Source organism: Saimiri boliviensis, chromosome 10 (assembly GCF_048565385.1).
Source record: "Saimiri boliviensis isolate mSaiBol1 chromosome 10, mSaiBol1.pri, whole genome shotgun sequence".
Lineage (NCBI taxonomy): Eukaryota > Metazoa > Chordata > Mammalia > Primates > Cebidae > Saimiri > Saimiri boliviensis.
The window spans coordinates 95,820,600-95,838,742 of record NC_133458.1 but is presented as its reverse complement, the minus strand read 5'-3'; the positions used below and the strand labels follow the sequence as shown (position 1 = coordinate 95,838,742).

Sequence of the window (18,143 nt, the reverse complement as noted above, 5' to 3'; positions counted from 1 at the left end):
TTTGAGACCAGCCTGGCCAACATGGTGAAACCCTGTCCCTACTAAAAATACAAAAATTAGCCAGGTGTTCTGGTGCACACCTGTAGTCCCAGCTACTAGGGAGGCCGAGGCAGGAGAATGGCTCAAACCTGGGAGATGGAGGTTGCAGTGAGCCGAGATTGTGCCACTGCGCACCAGCCTGGGTGACAGAGTGAGACTCTGTCTCAAAGACAAAACAAAACAAAACTGAATTTGAAACAGCTTTGTTAATTAGTAACACAAACATAGCATTAGAATTGTAATACCAGAAAACAGAGGGTGGAGGTAGGAGATCAGGCTTAATTAACTACCGACCCCACCCTTACAAGCAGGATTCACATTTGGTCACTGCAACGTATAAGAGTATGGGAAAGTTAGAAATAGCAAGGAAGAAAGACAAAATATTTTTTAAAGGGTGGAAAATAACATCTAAAAGGAAGTACATCTGGGAAAAATAAAGAAGGCTATACGTGCCTATGCTGAAATCCGTGAACAGTCTAGCACAACTGCTAAGCAAATAACAAGCATTACTGGGAGGCAAGAGCATCTTGAGTCTTCTATCCTTAGGGACTAGGGAGGAAGGAGGAAATAGAAAGCAGAAAGAAGCAAGAACAGTCCTTAGACCAGTCGTTCTCACACCCAAGGGGGCATCAGAATCCCCTGCAGAGCTTGTTAAAGCACAGACTTCTGGGCCCCATCTCCAGAGTTTCTAATTCAGGAAGCATGGCATGGGCCAGAGAATGTGCATGTCTCACCTGTTCCCAGCTGATGACCTTGTTGCTGGTACTGGGATCAGACTCTGGGACTCACTGGATTACAAGCTCAGCCCTGGATATGAACTGTCTGGGTTGGAATCTGGCTTTTGCCCCTCTTGTGCTTCCTGTCTCATTTCCTCCTGTGTAAAGTGAGAGGGATAGGCCCCATGAGACTGTCGTGGGCATAGCATCCATGAAAGTCTGAAGCCGATGCTCAGGGCTCAGGAAGTGCTCCTTATGTGATAGCTGTCATTACTATTCAAAGACTGACAACAAGTAAATAATTAGGTAACATCATTTAGCGTAGTCATGTTAAAACGGGGGCCATTGTCTGAGATTGCATCCTCCACATTTTTCTGATGGAAAGCGGAATCAAGGTCAGGAATCTACATCCAAGTCTCTCAGTGCTCGGCTGGATAGCCCACAGCCCAGGAGGAGATACGGCTTATCTGGAGCAAAGTACAACCTGCCTTCATCAGCGTTATTTCTCAGTTACAGTTTAACCAGGTGAGCAACATGTGAAGCATGTCTTTAAAACTTCACTATAGGTCCAGCATTACGCACCTGCCCCTTTTCCTGGATAACCCTGGCTACACCCCAAATCTTGTGGGGCCTGACCTCTGAGTCACAGAGCAGACTTAATATGGGACTGCTGTAGGTAGCAACTGCTATGGAGGTGTGACATCTGCTTTGTGTTCGGATGTGTTAGGTTGGTGTTACAAAAGCCAGTGCCTCCTCAGAACCATCGTGTCTCAGTCTGGATACCCACTCTCACTACCACCACCCCAGATTAGTGAGTAATGGGATCCTGGGTTATGGCTGTCCTAGCCTAGGGAAGGATGGCAGAATCTGTGTTGTAATACATGATGCTATCAGTTATTCTTTTTTTTTTTTTCTAAAACAATGAACTATAACACATAGTATTCCAACCCTAGTAATTAAGGGAATACCCATTTTCAAGTGAGATGCTAAGAAATCAAAATCAGCCGGGCACGCTGGCTCACGCCTGTAATCCCAGCACTCTGAGAGGCTGAGGTGGGTGGATCACTTGAGGTCAGGAGTTCAAGACCAGCCCAGCCAACATGGTGAAACCCCATCTCTCCTAAAAATACAAAACCTAGCTGGGTGTGATCGATGCCTGTAATCCCAGCTGCTCAGGAGGCTGAGGCAAGAGAATGGCTTGAACCTGGGAGGCAGAGTTTGTGGTGAGCTGAGATCGCACCACTGCATTCCAGCCTGGGCGACAGAGCAAGGCTCTGCCTAAAAAGAAAAAAAATAAAATAAAAAAGAAATAAAAATCACCCAGAGAGATTAAAGAATCTTCTCCAGAAACTTTGCCTCTTATCGATCACGGGTTAACTTCCCATTTATTTTCCTCACTCTACTTTTGCCTCACCTTGTGTCTTGGCATATGTACTATTCCTGGGTGGCCCTTTCCAGCTTAACTCACCTGCTCCCTTGGCTCTGAAGTCCGTGACAGCTTGGCCAGTGCTTACATTTTTACCTTGGAAATGTCTGAATATGCTCTAGGTGCACACTTGCAGGGTCTGTATTATTTTAGAAGAAGTCCAAAGTGTTCCAAAGAGAGTGAATTTGGGGGCAGGGGGAGTATGCCTTTTGGTAGACCACAGTACTCGTCAATAAAAAAGAAAGTTATCGGGTTTTTTTTTGTTTGTTTGTTTGTTTGTTTGTTTGTTTTTTAAAGCAGAAAACATTTGGTTCTATCTTTAGGGGAAAAAAAATCATATGCCAAAATTTTAGTTCTAACAGTGGTTTTACTAGATTTTTCCTCTGTACTACAGCAGGTCTAAACTCAAAGCAAGTCCAGTTCAGAACAAAATTGCATCAAGAAAAAGGGCCGAGGGCATTTGTGAGTGAGATGAAAGCCTGGAGGAATAATAAGGGGAAAGTCCTTTATTCTTGACTCTGTCAACATTAAGCGGGGGTGGGGGGGGGGGTGGGGGGGAGGGGGTTTGGGGGATGGGAAGAGACAAGTGGAGAAAGTCTAGGATGAAAAAAATAGCAATTATTTTTCTGCAAGGGAAGAAATAGCCTTCTGATTACTACACATAAAGCCAATTAAAAGGTAATGAGATTGATTTTTGTTTGCGGCTTGTAGAATCAATCTCATTACTTTAGAGACATACCTTGTCCAGATGTCTTAAATCAGTAGAGTTTTCACATCCTACCGAATTCACTTTAAAACATTTATTTCGATAAATAAAAGAAAAGTGGGAGAACCGCGGAATAGTAGAAAATCCCTCAGAGTTCGCTTAAAAATCTGTGATTCAAAATGTACTGAGTTAGTTGAAAATGATATGGTCAATCAATATGGCTTGTTAAAATCTTCCAGACATGCCTAAGACAAGATAAATACCCTCGAGCTACAAGACTGTGAAGTCTAGATATAATTAATACAATTTTAAACAGCGCAATGAAGAAATGGACTGTTTTTGAAGGCTTACAGGAACAGTTCATCAGAAATAAAGACAGAAAAGAGTAAAATTGGTAGATATTTACGATAACAAAAACTAGGGGAAAAATGCCTAAAAAGAGGATAGGAACACTTAAATTGGTGTTTAAAAAATGAATACAATTCACTGGAAGGTAAACTAAGGTAGTGAGCTACTACTGGCATGGTGGCTGACACCCCAAATCCCAGCACTTTGGGAGGCTGAGGCAGGCTGGCGACCTGAGGTCAGGAGTTCAAGACTAGCCTGGCCAACAGGGAAAATCCAGTCTCTACTAAAAAAATAAATAAATGCCAAAGTTAGCTGGGCGCAGTGGGGTATGCCTGTAATCCCAGCTCCTTGGGAGGCTGAGGCAGGAGAATCGCTTGAATTTGGGAGGTGGAGGTTGTGGTAAGTCAGGATCGTGCCACTGCACTCCAGCCCAGGAATGACAGAGCAAGACTCGGTCTGAAAAAGAGGCTTGGTCACTGCCATCTGTACTTGGTCTACTTTCTAACCATCAAGAAAAAAGCTGATTCTGAGCGTGAATGTTAGAAATCTCTACCACTCATTTCTGCACTTAAAAAGTTTTCCAAAACAGACTATTCTATAGCAAGGGGAAGGAAATGAAGCGATATAAAATGGAGAACAATTTGAAATAATAGTATGCCATTGTATTTCCCTTTTTGAAATTGCTTTTTATAATCCCATATTCACTATAGCAACTTCAAAGAAGATAAATGGCATCAAATCGTTTACAGTCACAAAGGAACTTCTGCATATTTAGTGTAGGCTTGAGGTAATTTTAGGGGAACTTGACTATCAATGAGTCACACAAGTAAATCTTGCCATTTTGGCCTTTCGGAGAGTCCAAGAAGAAACTTGGATTAGTCCAGGAAAAAATTTTAGTCTGTGTTTAAGTAAGTAGCTTAACAACTGCCAAAAGTCTAACTCACTACCCTAATAGCAGCATTGAGTAAATCTGATATGCTAGTAGTAATAGTTTGAGAAGCCCAAATTCCTTATGGTAGCAATCACTATCCTTTTTTTCATCATTTTGAAAATGACTGATGTATTTACTTACTCCCCGCTGTTGCTTGGCTATGCTCACTGCTAAGGATATACTTAAGATTAAGACTGATGAAGTCTCTGAAGCTTGTATTTTCCTGGAGAGAGATAAACAAGTGACAATGAAATATGTTAAGAAAGTGTATCAGAGAGTGTATGAAGTGCCACAGATACAATAAATGAGGCTATATGACAGAGAAGCTCCAACGGTAGGGGAGGTGCTACTTTTTTATGGAGTTTAAGAAGGGCCTCTTATTACGTGAAATTTGACCTGAAACCTAGACATGCAGAGAACCTGGGTCTAGGAATATCAGGCAAAGGGCAAGTGCAAAGGCTCAGTGATAGCGACAGCGTGGTTTTTTTTGATGAATGGGAACAGAATCTAGTGGGGCTGCAAGGCAGCGCACTTGGAGAGAATGGTACAGACAGAGCAGTGACAGACGCAGGAGGCCAACTATGGCTCCTAGGCATGGCAAGAAGTTTGCTTTTATTCTAAGGGTAACAGAAAGCTAATTGGAGGGTCTAATTCGTCTTTAACGATGATGATTTGGGCTCCTGTCTGGTGACTGGAGTGTGTATGTGTGTGTGTGTATGTGTGAGCTGCAGGGAGGCTGCCGTGCGCGCAAGCAGGGGATCAGGCGAGAGGCTCGTTACCTGCAATAAAATCCAGGCAAGAAATGACAATGGCCCAAACCACACAACATTCATGGAGATAGAGGGAAATGAACGATGCAAGATATATTTGGAGACAGACTTGATGCTAGCTAAGAATGGAGGAGAAAGGGGTGAGGGTAGGGAAGGGAGAAGTACAAGATTCTGAACTTAGGTACCATCCAATGGAGTGGGCCCTAGTTCTATTTTGAACATGAGGCTGGTGGTGGCCTGTGAGACAGTGACCTGAGGAGGTCCAGTGGACAGGTGGATGGAGGTGTCTGGAGCGTCAGGTAAAGGTCTTGGCTAGAAAAACAAATTTGAGAGTCAACACTCTGCACCGTTTGTTACCGATAACCCAGGCACACATCGGGTAAGTAATAATGCTTCAAATGTGACTGATAGTTGATGGAAAAAGCAAGTGAGAATTCTGCATACGGGAAGATGTTTTGCATCTGTTGGCAAGGAGTGTTCACGAAATGCCAGCAGAGCACCAGGTGCCGCGGCTGCTCAATAAATATTAATTTGCAGTGGTGAAGCTCAAGAAAGCCATGAACTGTTATTTCAGGAGCTGACCCTACCTGGCTTAATTGGCATCAGCACTGTTGTTCAGCTGCTTGTACCTTCTGTTCCTCATCCTCGGTATCTCTTTTACTGATGGCTTAATTCCTGACCTGGCATCTTGCTTTCTTCTTGATGGCTGCCTTTTACTTTCACATTCAGAGAACACGGTCCTCACTACAACTCTGTCTCCAATGACATCCCAGAGCCTGCTCTTCGCGGGTTTCTGACTGCCATGAACGTGAACTTGAATCATGAACAATAACTGAGTACCTGTTATGCACCAGGCAGCATACTGGACACTTGACCCACATATGCCATTTACAGCAACCCTGCAAAATAGATGCTTATCCTTGGGTTAGGCCTTCATCTCCCTGAGAGAGTAAGTGGTTGGCTCTGTGTCAGGTAGCTAGAAAGCGGTGGAGCAAGAAGTCAAAACAAGTCCAAGCTGACTCTGCAGCTGAGCTTCCTGCTTTGCTGGATTTGCTAAGCAGGTGGATTTCGCCTGCTGAATCAGTCTGTACCCTTGACTCACCCAGCTCCCCAGCAAAGTCCATTAGGTAGCTGGTATCTGTTGATAACCACCATGCATCAAGGCAGACTGACCTACGTCTATACCCTGGAGGGGCAGTGTTCCCCATCTCTGTAATTGCACACTTTGCTTGCTGCTTTAATGTGGGTATTTACCATGTGGAACTGGCAGGTCCTAACCTGGAAGAAGCTCATGGCCTGGGAAGGTGTGAGTCATCAGAGAAACAACAGAGACTGAGTATACTGGAACTCCCACACTAGGGACCAGGGAAGAGCAGCTGGGAGGAGAAGGATTAAAGACCAAGAAGGAGGGCTCAGAGCTGTGTAGAGGAGGAAGATGTGGGCTCTCACTTAAGGGATGAGATGTAACAGGAAAGTGTACATAGAAAAAATTATAACTCATTGGTCAAAGGAAACAGCCTTTATTGCCTTGTGTGAATATGCAAATGTGGGAATAAAGCTTCAATCTCCCTGGCCATAAACTCATACCGAAAGGTTTCTGTCTTCATTAGGCATGTCCCCTAAGCAGGCAAGTATGTTACAAGACAAAGAGACGTATGACCAAACACTGTCTGTAGTGGGGGGAGCCACCTGCAGGAGGCTACCTCCTGGGAGGCTCGGCAGTTTGGGCACGAACCATCTGCAGCTGATGCTGGGAATACTCTGAACCCCTCGGTGGTGACTGAGCAATCCCAAGCTTCTGGAAGAATTGGCAAAACCCAAGCTATCTGAAATAACAGGAAGAAATTGTTGTTGATTTTTAATCTGTAAATTCTCTTTGAATTTGGTTTCTCCGAAATGAGTTATTTGCTTTGTGATGCTTGTTACTTACTGTATCGATTATATTTGAGAAAATGAAGGATAATGTGAAATGCTGAGATGTGACTTTTAACTCTGGCTCTGCTGAACTGTTCTGGTAAAAACGGGAACTCTGTGAAAGGGACTAACCACATAGCTTGACTGCCAGAGAGACATGACAGCGTGTAATGGGCTTCTCGCTGCAGAGAGCCTATAAACGGACATGTAATGGAGAGGCTTATTACCTGGATTCCTTTCCCAGGAAAGCCATATTGATTAGGGCCCTGGAAAGGGAATGCGACCCTTATGGAGAGCCTATAAAGGGACGCATGAGGGGCGTCTGTCTCTGTGGTTGAGGTAAGGATATAAAAGTCTTTCTTCTCCCACTGCTCCTCCAGGCCTCCATGGAGGCCCCCTCCTCTTGCAGTTTTTGTGGTCAGGCTGGTTGTCCTGTGTCAGATCCTGTTCCCCCTGCAGCTGTGAGCCCAATATGTTCTTGCTGATAATCGTAAGTTTATGTTTAACCTCCATTCTTGCTAAGGTGTATGATTTCTATGCTGACACACAGAAAGTTCTCTCTACATTGTTCTGCTTTTATAACACCACGTTGTGATTTTTGTGCACCAGTTTTTGTAAATGTGTTCTCTTTGTAATCATCACTGACACTGTGTCACTTTGCTCCCCCTCCTCTATCGAAAGAGCACAATTAAAAAACCTGAGGTTTTCAGCGGAATGTCAGACATCCACCAAGCAGCTTTATGTGGTGTCTCCCCTGGGCCCAGCTTTAAAGAAAACTTTTTCCTTGTCTCTTTCTTTCCTTTTCACCGACCCGCAATCACTCTGAGTGATCTTCAACCCACGTTGATACATTGGGAGCTGGTCTCGCCCATAAGTTCACGTCACACTGGAGGACAAACTAGAGGACAAAGGGACCTGAAGCTACTCATCTGAGCAGCACCTGCTCTTTCGGCAGATGTGACCTGTTGCCACCCGACACCTGCCTGGCTGGATGGGCCCCACGCTGCCTGCTGAGGAAAGGGAGCTGATAAATCTCCATTAGCTACCTAATGTGAAATGGAATTTCCTCTAGAATTCCATATCCCATTCGTGGCAGAAATGGGATATGGAATTCTAGAGGAAAGCCAGCACCAACCAGACATCACTTATCCATCGATCAAATTGGTAAAGGTTGAAAGGTAAAGAGCATGGTTTAACAGGCAGACAAGAGGGGAAGGGAAGAGACATGGGCACCATATCCCTCAGTCACAGCAGATGGTGACAGCGCTACAACAGCCAATAGATACGCAGTGGCCCCTCGGCCCACTGAATGAAGAGTTTCGGCAGAACCCGAGGAAGAGTTTGTACAAGGATAATCCAAATCGCCGACCTCCACTGCTAACACGCCACCTGCCTCACGGGGCAACTGACATGGTTTCAAGGGTTTTGAGAAGCAGAGAGGTTCTCTGTCTTTCCTTTTTCCTGTCTCTCTCTCACACACATACATATACAAATAGAGACAAAATCTTAAATATATACTTAATCCCATCAGACATTTGCTGTCTTTTATTACGATATTCAAAATGCCAGTAGCCAGATTCTTTGCTATATCGTCCACACCAAGACCAAAGCTGAAACAGAGTAGGCTCTCTGTATACATGTGCAGAATAAACAGACAAATGAATGACTGTTGGCGATCTGTTTGCATTTCAAGTTCTGATGCCTGACCTTGCCTAGTGTCTTTTTATTAATGCCCCTAGATAGAGTCTTTAGTTGTATTCTAATTTTACAACTTTTTTTTTCATTGAGACATTTGAACTTCTGTACCTCCTTACACATGGCAATAATTTTTCTGCTGGAGAAACAATAAAAAGCAGGAGTGAAGGAATTTTTAGCAACTTGTTTCTTAATTTGCACTGAGAACACCCTTATTTAGTGCATCTCATTCAAAAATTTATATTTATCCTACTTTTCTCTCATTTAAAAATATTCAATATTAATGGACTGGATTATTGAATATCAAATAATAAATTATTTGACATTTAGTAATAAATTACTAAATATATTATTTGAACATATTGACTGCAGAGTTAGTGACAAGATCACAGTACCAAATAAATAGAACTCATCCTGGATTTTTCCTTAAGCACCCGCTACTTCCTCCTCTCCAGCCACATGCCTGGGATGAGAAAGTCTACAGTGCACTAAAATTTAGATGACTTGATACATTTCATCGTCCCTCAACAGATGTAAAATTTTATGTAGAAAAATGTATTCAACCATGATAACTTGGCTCTGAATATGGGTATGCATGTACCTAAGTCTTTGAAACATGTTCAAAACCAGATCCAAACAGTACTAATATTCAAGAGTGAATCTCAAGAGTGTTGGAATTGGAGGCCTTCCCCCTTGATAAGACATGCATGGCACTTTAAAACCTATCCGCAGCTCTGTATTTAATCCGAGTTATAACAAAAATAAGCCAGGACCCATGGGCCTTTGATTTGAAGGAGATTAAGTTTGCTATTAAAGAAACGGATCAGAATAAAAACAGAAAATAGAGCCTTAGTCCTGGCTTTCAAAACTTGCTGCCATCCCACATAATCAGAAAACTGATGAGTGAATTAAGAAAAGTTCTGTAGACTGGCAAGCACTTTTATAAGTTGATATATTTTTTAAGCTATCTCCGAGAATTAAAACCTCATCACTTTTTTTGTAGGGCTTTATATTTTAAAATGTCATGCAAATATGACAAAGCATAAAAATTTGCTAAATATGGGCATTGAAAGTACCCAGAGGTTTATTATTCTCAATACTTTCTTTACTGTAAGCATTTCATTATAAAAGATCCCAAAAGAATCAAAAGGATATTAACAGAGAAAACAACCAGAATATACATTTTTTGGTGGTTACAAAGGTTGTTTAATTTGTCTTGGCAATGGTTAAAAATGAGACATCTGAGTCTAAGTTGATTTGTAATTTTCAAATAATGTCTGATGTCAAAATATAGATTATGAAGACGTTAAATTTTTTGACACTCTAACAAATGTTAATAGAAATCAACTCCCAGGAAACCTGAAATCCCTCCACTCTCAACATAGTGCTGACAATTCATCATATTTAACAAGGTGTATTGGAAATAGCTGAGTACTGACCTCCCGAGGACAAATGATTCTCTTGGGACGAGGTGCCTCTTGCTGTAACTGATATACTGCCAAATAAGAGAGAAAGAGAGAGAGAGAGAAAATAATTAGAATACTGCAACACATATCAACGTGCCTTCAAGTATTTCCACCTAAGTACATCTCAAGAATTGCAAATATTAAAAAAAAAGAGAGAGAGAGAGAGAGAGAATACAGGCACATTTTTTTAGACTGGATAAAGTCAGATCATTTATATGGAAATTAGTCACTGTGAATAAAAACTTGCAAAATTGATTTTTTTATTCTTTTAAGGCCAATTTAGTTTCATAATTGTTACTGGCATTGTTCATTTTATGGCTTTCTTGGAAGACCAAATATGGCTAAAATTCTTTTGACTATTTTAAAGACGAAATTATACTTGTGAGTACCTGAGTGGTAAGATCATATAATAGGATTCCTGAATTTAAATGCCGATGTCTCCTGACATACCAGGGAAAGAACTGGCATTATAGGAGGAGTGCCATTTTCTGAAATGTTAGTTATGTACAAAGACATAACTGATTATGTAAGTGAATGAAACACCAAGCCATTTCTCTCTCTTTTCTCCCTCCATTTTTGCCCTGTCTATCACACTGTGAATTCTCATCCATTTGAAGACTTCCCACCCATTGTCATTCCTCTTTCTCCGGCCGTTTCTCATCTTAAATAATAGTAACTCCTTTCTAACCTAATTTAAAGGCAGACTTTCAGGCTTAGGCATGGGGGAAAGCAGGTCATTGTATAGAAAGCAATTTATCAGACAATTATTTGTGATTTTTTTCAGAATATAATGAGTGATTTTTCTGCTGTTCAGCGAATCTGATTATTTCTGCTAAAGGGAAAAGCTACCCTAAGCAGGTACCTTTGGATTCTATATCCATGAAAATACAGTTTTTTTTTTCTTTTAAAAAGTTGATGTTATCTTCAGAATCCTGGAGAGGAAAGAATTAATTTAAGATGGAATACATCTATAAAAAGTTTTTTTTTTTTTTTTTAAAAACTAGATCTGATAAAGTCTTTCTAGAAAATGTAATAAGCAAAACTTTATCATTTAGTTTTAGGCTTAAAATAAATAATTGAAGGGCAGATGATCATATGCAAACAGATAAAAATGATAGAATATCTTTTGTAATTATGGCTCCCCAATGTCTTTGGTTCAACGTGGTTACTTTCTTACCTAATGAAGTGTAGACTACCTGGCTTTCGCACAGAGAAGATACTATCTAACCCTCTATACATTTGGAAATGTACCACATTTCTAGGTATAGGTTGCCCACACTAATGTCACCTAAGGACGACTATAGTCATCTGTGAAAGGAAAACAGAGTTCAACATAACCCTTTAGCTCAGAAGGACACCAAAAATGACAGACAGATAGAAAGAAGGCTTTTACACACCTGCTTCCACGTAGAGAAAGAGCCTTCAGATCCTAATGAGTCACTACATGGAAAGTGAGACTAGGTGGAGAAAAGGTGAACGGCCTAGCATTCGAGATCATCAACAAGTTGGCCCCTACTGTTCACCGTGTGCTATGGCTTTCCACTGGCTTCCATGGCCGCACCATCCTGGTCTTCCTCCTTTGATCCTGGCTGCCTCTTTCCTAAGCATGCTGCTCCTCCTCCTCCTCTACCTGTCTACCAACCACCGGAGAGACCCAAGGCTTACCTTAGTCCCTCTCCAGGTCTCATTCTCTTTCTTCTCACGAGGGAATCTCCTCCACACCTACCACTTCATTTATCTCCTATACACAAAGGCTCCCACAGCTCTGCTCAGAACCCTCCGCTAAGCTCCAGAAGGTGTATCTTACTTCCTACAGATTACTCCTGATTTTCTCCAAAGAAAAAAGACCTGAACTTCAACATATCAAAAGTTGAACTTAGGATCTTTTAGTCCAAATCTAGGCTTCTTCTGGGAATTCTGAAATCTGTGAAGGAGCCATTATTCCTCCTGCTTCTCTAGCTGCCAGCACCCTGGAAGTTGTTCACCACACCTCAGATGGTCAGTTCATCAACAGACCTGTCACTTTTGCTTTGTAACGTCTCCCAAGACGATCCACTCTTCTTCATCCCTATCATTACTCCCTACTGCAAGCTCTGGACTCTTCCCACCTTGCAGCCTGTTTTCTCCCTGGTGACTGTTTTAAAACATCAATCAGACCATATCACTACCCTGCTTAAAAGCCTTACATGGCCTCACACTGCTTTCAGAGGGGATCAGATGCCCTAAATGGTTTTGCGTGTCTCCTTCTACAGTGTTACCACGCGTCATGCTTTCTGCTCAGCCAAGCTGCTTTCCTCCCCTTCCCCTAAATATGCAGCACTCCCTCCAACCTCAGGGCCTTTGCATATGCCATTCCTTCTGTCTATGGCTTCTCCCTCTCCTTCCTCTTTACCTCTTGTTATCTGCCCCTTATCATCATGCCCTTAGTTCAAGTATCACCCTCATGGAGGAGTCTTTCTAGACATATCTCACACCAGATCCAAAGACAGCACCTTTGTCTATGCTCTTACAATCCCCTGTACTTTCCTTTATATAACTTGTCAACAGTTATAGTTCTGTATTGATTGGTGTGAGTTCCAAAAACAATGATCTCTCCCTGCATGTTGTAAGTATCGCCATAAGGGAAGGGATCACGTTTGTTTTTGCTTTGTCATATATCCTCAGATCTTATTGAGATTCTACAGATATAAATAGAACCACAGCCTCTACTTTCAAAAACCCTATCAGCTTTAGTGAGAGGCCCAAATGTTTTTATGAAAAAGTGCAGTAAATACAGGGCTAGCAAGGCATCATCTGCTCAAGGCTTGGTTTACCAATCTCTGTTAGAAGGAAATAGTTTGATTAACTATAGTACATCTTCCAGTGGATACCATGCTCCTGTAATAAAGATTGAGAAAGCTCTCTATGCACTGACCTGGGTTGATATTGACATTCTGTTAAACAAAAAGAACAAGGTAATACACACACACACACACACACACACACACACACACACACACACACACAAATATGTAGAGTACAAATTCATTTAAAGAAAGGGAGTAAAATAATAAGGTATATTCAGTTTTGCTTACATCTGCATAAAGAAACTCTGGAAGGAACAAGGAAGTAATAAAAGCATTTACCAACTGGGGATAAAAAGAAAGACAAAGACAGGAGTGGGACAAATATTTCTCACTGTATACTTCATGTTGTCTTGAGTTCTGAATTATATGCATTGCTTATTCAAAATAAAAGAAAAAGCTACAGGAGATAAGGTCAGAGAAGGTTTCTTGTGATATACGAGGCAATCAAAGACAGAGAAACAGTTGTGGACATTCCTCTGGCTACCCCAGTACAGCTCATGCCCTCCTTAATCACCAGGGAGGCTGTATGGAATTCCTTTATTCCTCTGGAATCACCCCCAAAACCACTAAGCTGCGTTTCAGCAGGATGTTGCTGTTAATGAGCACAACGGCCATCTCCTAAAATCACAGAGGAACTGCAGAATTCACATTCAGAGAATGCTGGCCACTCTTCTCTTCCCATCGTCAGTGCCTCTTGAAGCTAACAGCGATATATGGCTGCAATGGCTTCATGAATACCATTCTTAATGGAGGTGGCAAAGAACACATACCTGTTACACAAGAGAAGCATTTTTAGCCAAGTGCTCCTTTGTGATCCTTATGAGCAAACGCATGAGCACCTGCTATATGCCAGATACCACAGTCAGCATTATGTGGAGGCTTTGGGGATGAATGGAGAGTCTGGGAGAAGAGAAGGGCACCAGCATACCAAGTGCCTGCCATGTGTCAGGAACAACATGTACTGAATCTTCTAATAAACCAGAGAAAATAACTTCGTATCATTATCATTCTGGGTAGGGAGTGAGGAAACAGTGCAGAGAAGTTAAATATTTGCCCTAAGGCATAGAGCTAAGATGTATCCTTTTGATTCCAAAGCCCTTGGGTTTTTTTTTGTTGTTGTTGGTGGTGGTTTAACTGTTTAAGAGAGGGAATCTCACTATGTTGCCCAGGCTAGAATCAAACTCCTGGGCTCAAACAATCTTCCTGCTTCCACCTTCCAAGTAGCTGGAAATACAGGCGGGTGCCATCAACCCTGCTTCCCTGGTTTATATTTCCCAGGCCTCAGGGCTTTTGCAGTTACTGTTCCTTCCACCTGGCTTACTCATTCTCAAGATATCCATGTGGCTCACTGCTTCCCTTCATTCAAATATCTGCTTAAATCTCACCTTATCAGGAAGGCCTTCCCTGATGTGCCTGTATAAAATTCCACTCTATCTCTGCTCCCTCATACAATTTTAGATTTCTTCACAGCACTTATCACCATTAAGACAATTAATAAACAAGACATATTGAGTTTATCTCATCATTAACACAATTAATAAACATGACATAAATATTGTGTTTATTTATTTTGTGTACCAACTCCCTTAACTAAATTGTAAGCTCTTTGAAGGCAGGGATGTTGTTCTGTGCACTACAGAATCCCCAGCAGCTAGAACAGTGCTTGACATGCAGTAGATGGTTTTGTTATTGTTGTTGTTATTGTTGCTGTTTGAGAGGGAGTCTCACTCTGTCACACAGGCTGGAGTGCAGTGGCACAATCTGGGCTCACTGCGATTCTCCTGCCCCAGACTCCCGAGTAGCTAGGACTGCAGGTACATATCACTATGCTGGACTAATTTTTGTATTTTTGTAGAGACAGGGCTTCCCCATGTTGGTCAAGCTGGTCTTGAACTCCTGACCTCAAGTGATCCACCCACCTTGGCCTTTCAAAGCACTGGGACTACAGGTGTGAGCCACCCTGATCAGCCTTGTAGCAGATATTTAATGCATATGTGTCCCTTTATTACTCTTGGATCAGCCCAATACTACTAAGCTGCTTTTTAGCAGAATGTTACTGACAACGTGTGTGTAACAGGAGTCAAAGGGGCCATCTCCTAGAATCACAGAGTTCTAGATCTAAGAAGGTATGCAGAATCCACAGTGAGAGGATCCTGTTCACTTCTCTCTTCCCATTCATTATTGATGCCTCTTGAAACCAACAGTGATACATGGGAGGTATGGCCGAACTGGCTTTGTGAACACGTTTTTAATCATTTTGTGAATAAACAGACTGTATCTAATGGCTCATGGGTCACAATCTGTGCCTTCAAGGAGACGCCAGTGAGGGGGACATGCATGGAGACACAAAACCAAGGTGGGCCAAGTGCTTTAACAGTGAAAGAGGAGGAAGAGATTCGATTTACTCAAGTGGTCAGAATGACTTCCCAAGGGAGGAGGCAGGGAGCTCTCATTGAAGGATTAGAAGGGTTCTGCAGGTAGAGAAGAGAGAGGGTTATAGGTAGAGGAAAGAGGAATAGCAGGGAAAGGAAATGATGCGCTGACTGGTCAGCGAGACGTGAGTGTGGCTGTCCAGCCAGGGAATGGGATGTGTGAGAAGGCCATGTGGGGCTGGACCTTGAATGACAGGGTGGGGACCATGGCTGTCCTGTCTGTAACAAGGGGACAGTCACATGTTTTGAGCAGGAGGCACCATGATCTAGTCTGTTTAAAATACTGGTAATAGGGATAAGGTTATTCAGAAGAATAAATACTACCCTTTTCTGGGCATAGACCATGTGCCAGGCATGTTATATGCATCTTCTCACTTCATCTTCCCAAAAAGCTTCCAAGGTAACTGTTATTCCCCTCACTAATAAAGTAGCGGAGTTACCTGCCAGCTTTGAAGATGCTCAAGGTCACACAGATAATAGGATGAAATCAAGATTCATAGCCTCAATTTCCAAAACTCGAAGCCTGTAGTTTTCAGCCTCAGCCTGTGGTTGCCTAACTAGATGGTGGAGAGCTCTCACGTTAGAATCTCTGAGGAGTGGTTATAAAATAATACAGATTCCCAAACTCCATCTCTAGCAATGCTTACTCTTCCAGTCCAGCTCGGGGACCCCAAATCTGTTCTTTTAAAAGCTCTTCAACAGATTCACTCACATCCATGACTAGGAGCCATGGTCCTTTGCTTGCTGAAAGAGGGGTCAGACACGGGGAACACTGGAGGCAAGGAAGCCAAGAGAGAACAGTGTTTTACTGCTACACAGAAGGGGTTGTAAAAGTGTGAGTTAAGGTAACACTGGTGCAAATGCAGATGAGAAGGTGAGTTGATGGCCTCAGAGATTCAAAAGAGAATCAACAAGACTGGTTTACAAAACGAATGGAGGGAGGGACCCTGAGTGACTGAGAGATTGAGATGCTACTATACAAATAAAGGGTGCAGGTGATGGAACATTGCTGAACAGTTCCTCTCCTATGTCAACAGGCTAAATCCTAAAGCTGCATTCTCTAAGGACCCTCTGAGCTTTAGCAAAGAAAAACTTTGTAATGCACCAATCTTACAACCAACAAAGAACAAACCCAGCCAGCGGCAACCCAGAAGAGGCAAAGGAGAAAGAAAACCCCAGAAGCCAGGGACTGCCACCAATCTCTCCTGGCCCCTCAGCAGCAGATATTTTTTGAGGGCTTATTTCTCAATAAACAGGTGTCAGAATCTGCAAAACGCTGTTCTATGCTGTCCCAAACAACAGAAGTTGGCAAGTAGGCACAGAAGCCTATTTGCCATCTGGGTTACCTGGCTGGTTATAAAGATAATGAGATGGCCATCAATTACCATGGCAGCCATATAAAAATAAGGCCCAATATCCTCTCTTAGTTCAAATGAGAGCCTGCCCATCATTTTCAAAGTTAGATACAGCAGAACAAACATCCATGAAAAAAGTCTCTGAGGGAGGGTTTAATATAACTGAATCGTATCTCATAATCTGAAAATGTTGCTTCTTGAATTTTCTTTGTTCAACAAACACATTTCACAAGTCACATGCAACAACGAATGTCAGTTCTTGGGTGGTCTATGAGCTGAGAGGTGATGTGATGGAATTGCTTCTGCAGCAACGTCCCAAATACGTGCCAGGCACTCCCAGCCCTGGGCCCTCTGCCGCACACCAGAAAACTCTTAGCACCAGAGTAAGCTGTTTGGCAGGGGTGGCAGTCACTGGGGAACACGGAGGCAGAGCTCCCTAACTCCCCAAGATACCCAAAGCAGATTGAGACATTGAGAGCTCACTGACAGACTGTTTTACTATTTCTTCAGCAGGAAAACTTGATTCATTCTGGGAACAGAATCAGACTGCTAATGGGTGAAAACCCACAGCCTGGGTGGCCTTGAAGCCCAGGCCAGCCCCATTAGCTCCTAAGAGATCCTGCAGGGATGGCTTCTAACAGTCTACTTCTTTCTAAGGAAGGTAAATAGACCCAGGAGCTGAACCAGCCCTTGGTCATGACACTGAGCCGGTGTGACTCTGCTCACTGTCCATGTTATCCCAGTTTTCATGGGAAAAGCTCAAGGGTATGAGCGAGGAATCGTAGGTGCTTTCGATGTATTCCTTGGCTCAACCCCACACCCTCCAGCCTGCCATGGGAAGCCTTCCCTTGCTAACAGAATGTCAGGTCTTCATGGAGAATTTGATTACCTTGTCTAATGGCCCTGTGAAAAACCTCTAGGAGGAGACAGTTGCCCACACACTGAGGAGTTTCAGGCATCTGTATGTATAAGAGAAACGTGTGGGATTTGATACATTGCAGATACGTCTCTGCCCCCACCCCACCACCACTTTTCTGATCCAGAGATCTGGGGTAAGGCTGAGGAATAATTACCACAAATATCCTTCTCAAGGGATTCTGATGCAGGCATTCTGTAGATCAGGGTTTTGAGGCTCTAAACTTCAAATCTGAAAAATAGACACAGGCTATGCCTGCTTGACCTGCTGCCCAGGGGAGCCTCCAGGGAGAGCTGTCAGCCACTGCATCTGCTGCCTAACTGGCACTTGGCCTCTTAAAAAAGAAAATCTTTCAGAGCATACCCATGGTGGTTGGCGTTTGAACTTGCCTGCTCCAGGCAGAAAGTTCATACAGTTCTGGCTTAACGTTTAGAATGTAGCTTTATTATTATTTTTAAATGAACTTGAAAGTAGCTTTTCTTTTAGGGCATCGAAACCAAAGCTTTCTCAGTGACTTCATCAATGCTTCTTGTATTTGGTCTTGAGAGTTAGGACTTGGCTGCAGATGTGATACTTTGGGACA

General features: G+C 42.7%; 1 protein-coding gene across 3 annotated transcripts in view; it reads right to left on the bottom strand.

The window, feature by feature from the left end:
- Positions 1-18,143, bottom strand: part of CHN2 (chimerin 2) — a 327,734-nt gene that overhangs the window by 138,578 nt on the left and 171,013 nt on the right. For all 3 annotated transcript variants that reach the window (XM_039472656.2, XM_003935167.4, XM_074379887.1), the window contains one exon: positions 9,985-10,040. In XM_039472656.2, the coding sequence (XP_039328590.1) occupies positions 9,985-10,040 (56 nt within the window). The remainder of the gene's footprint in view (positions 1-9,984; positions 10,041-18,143) is intronic.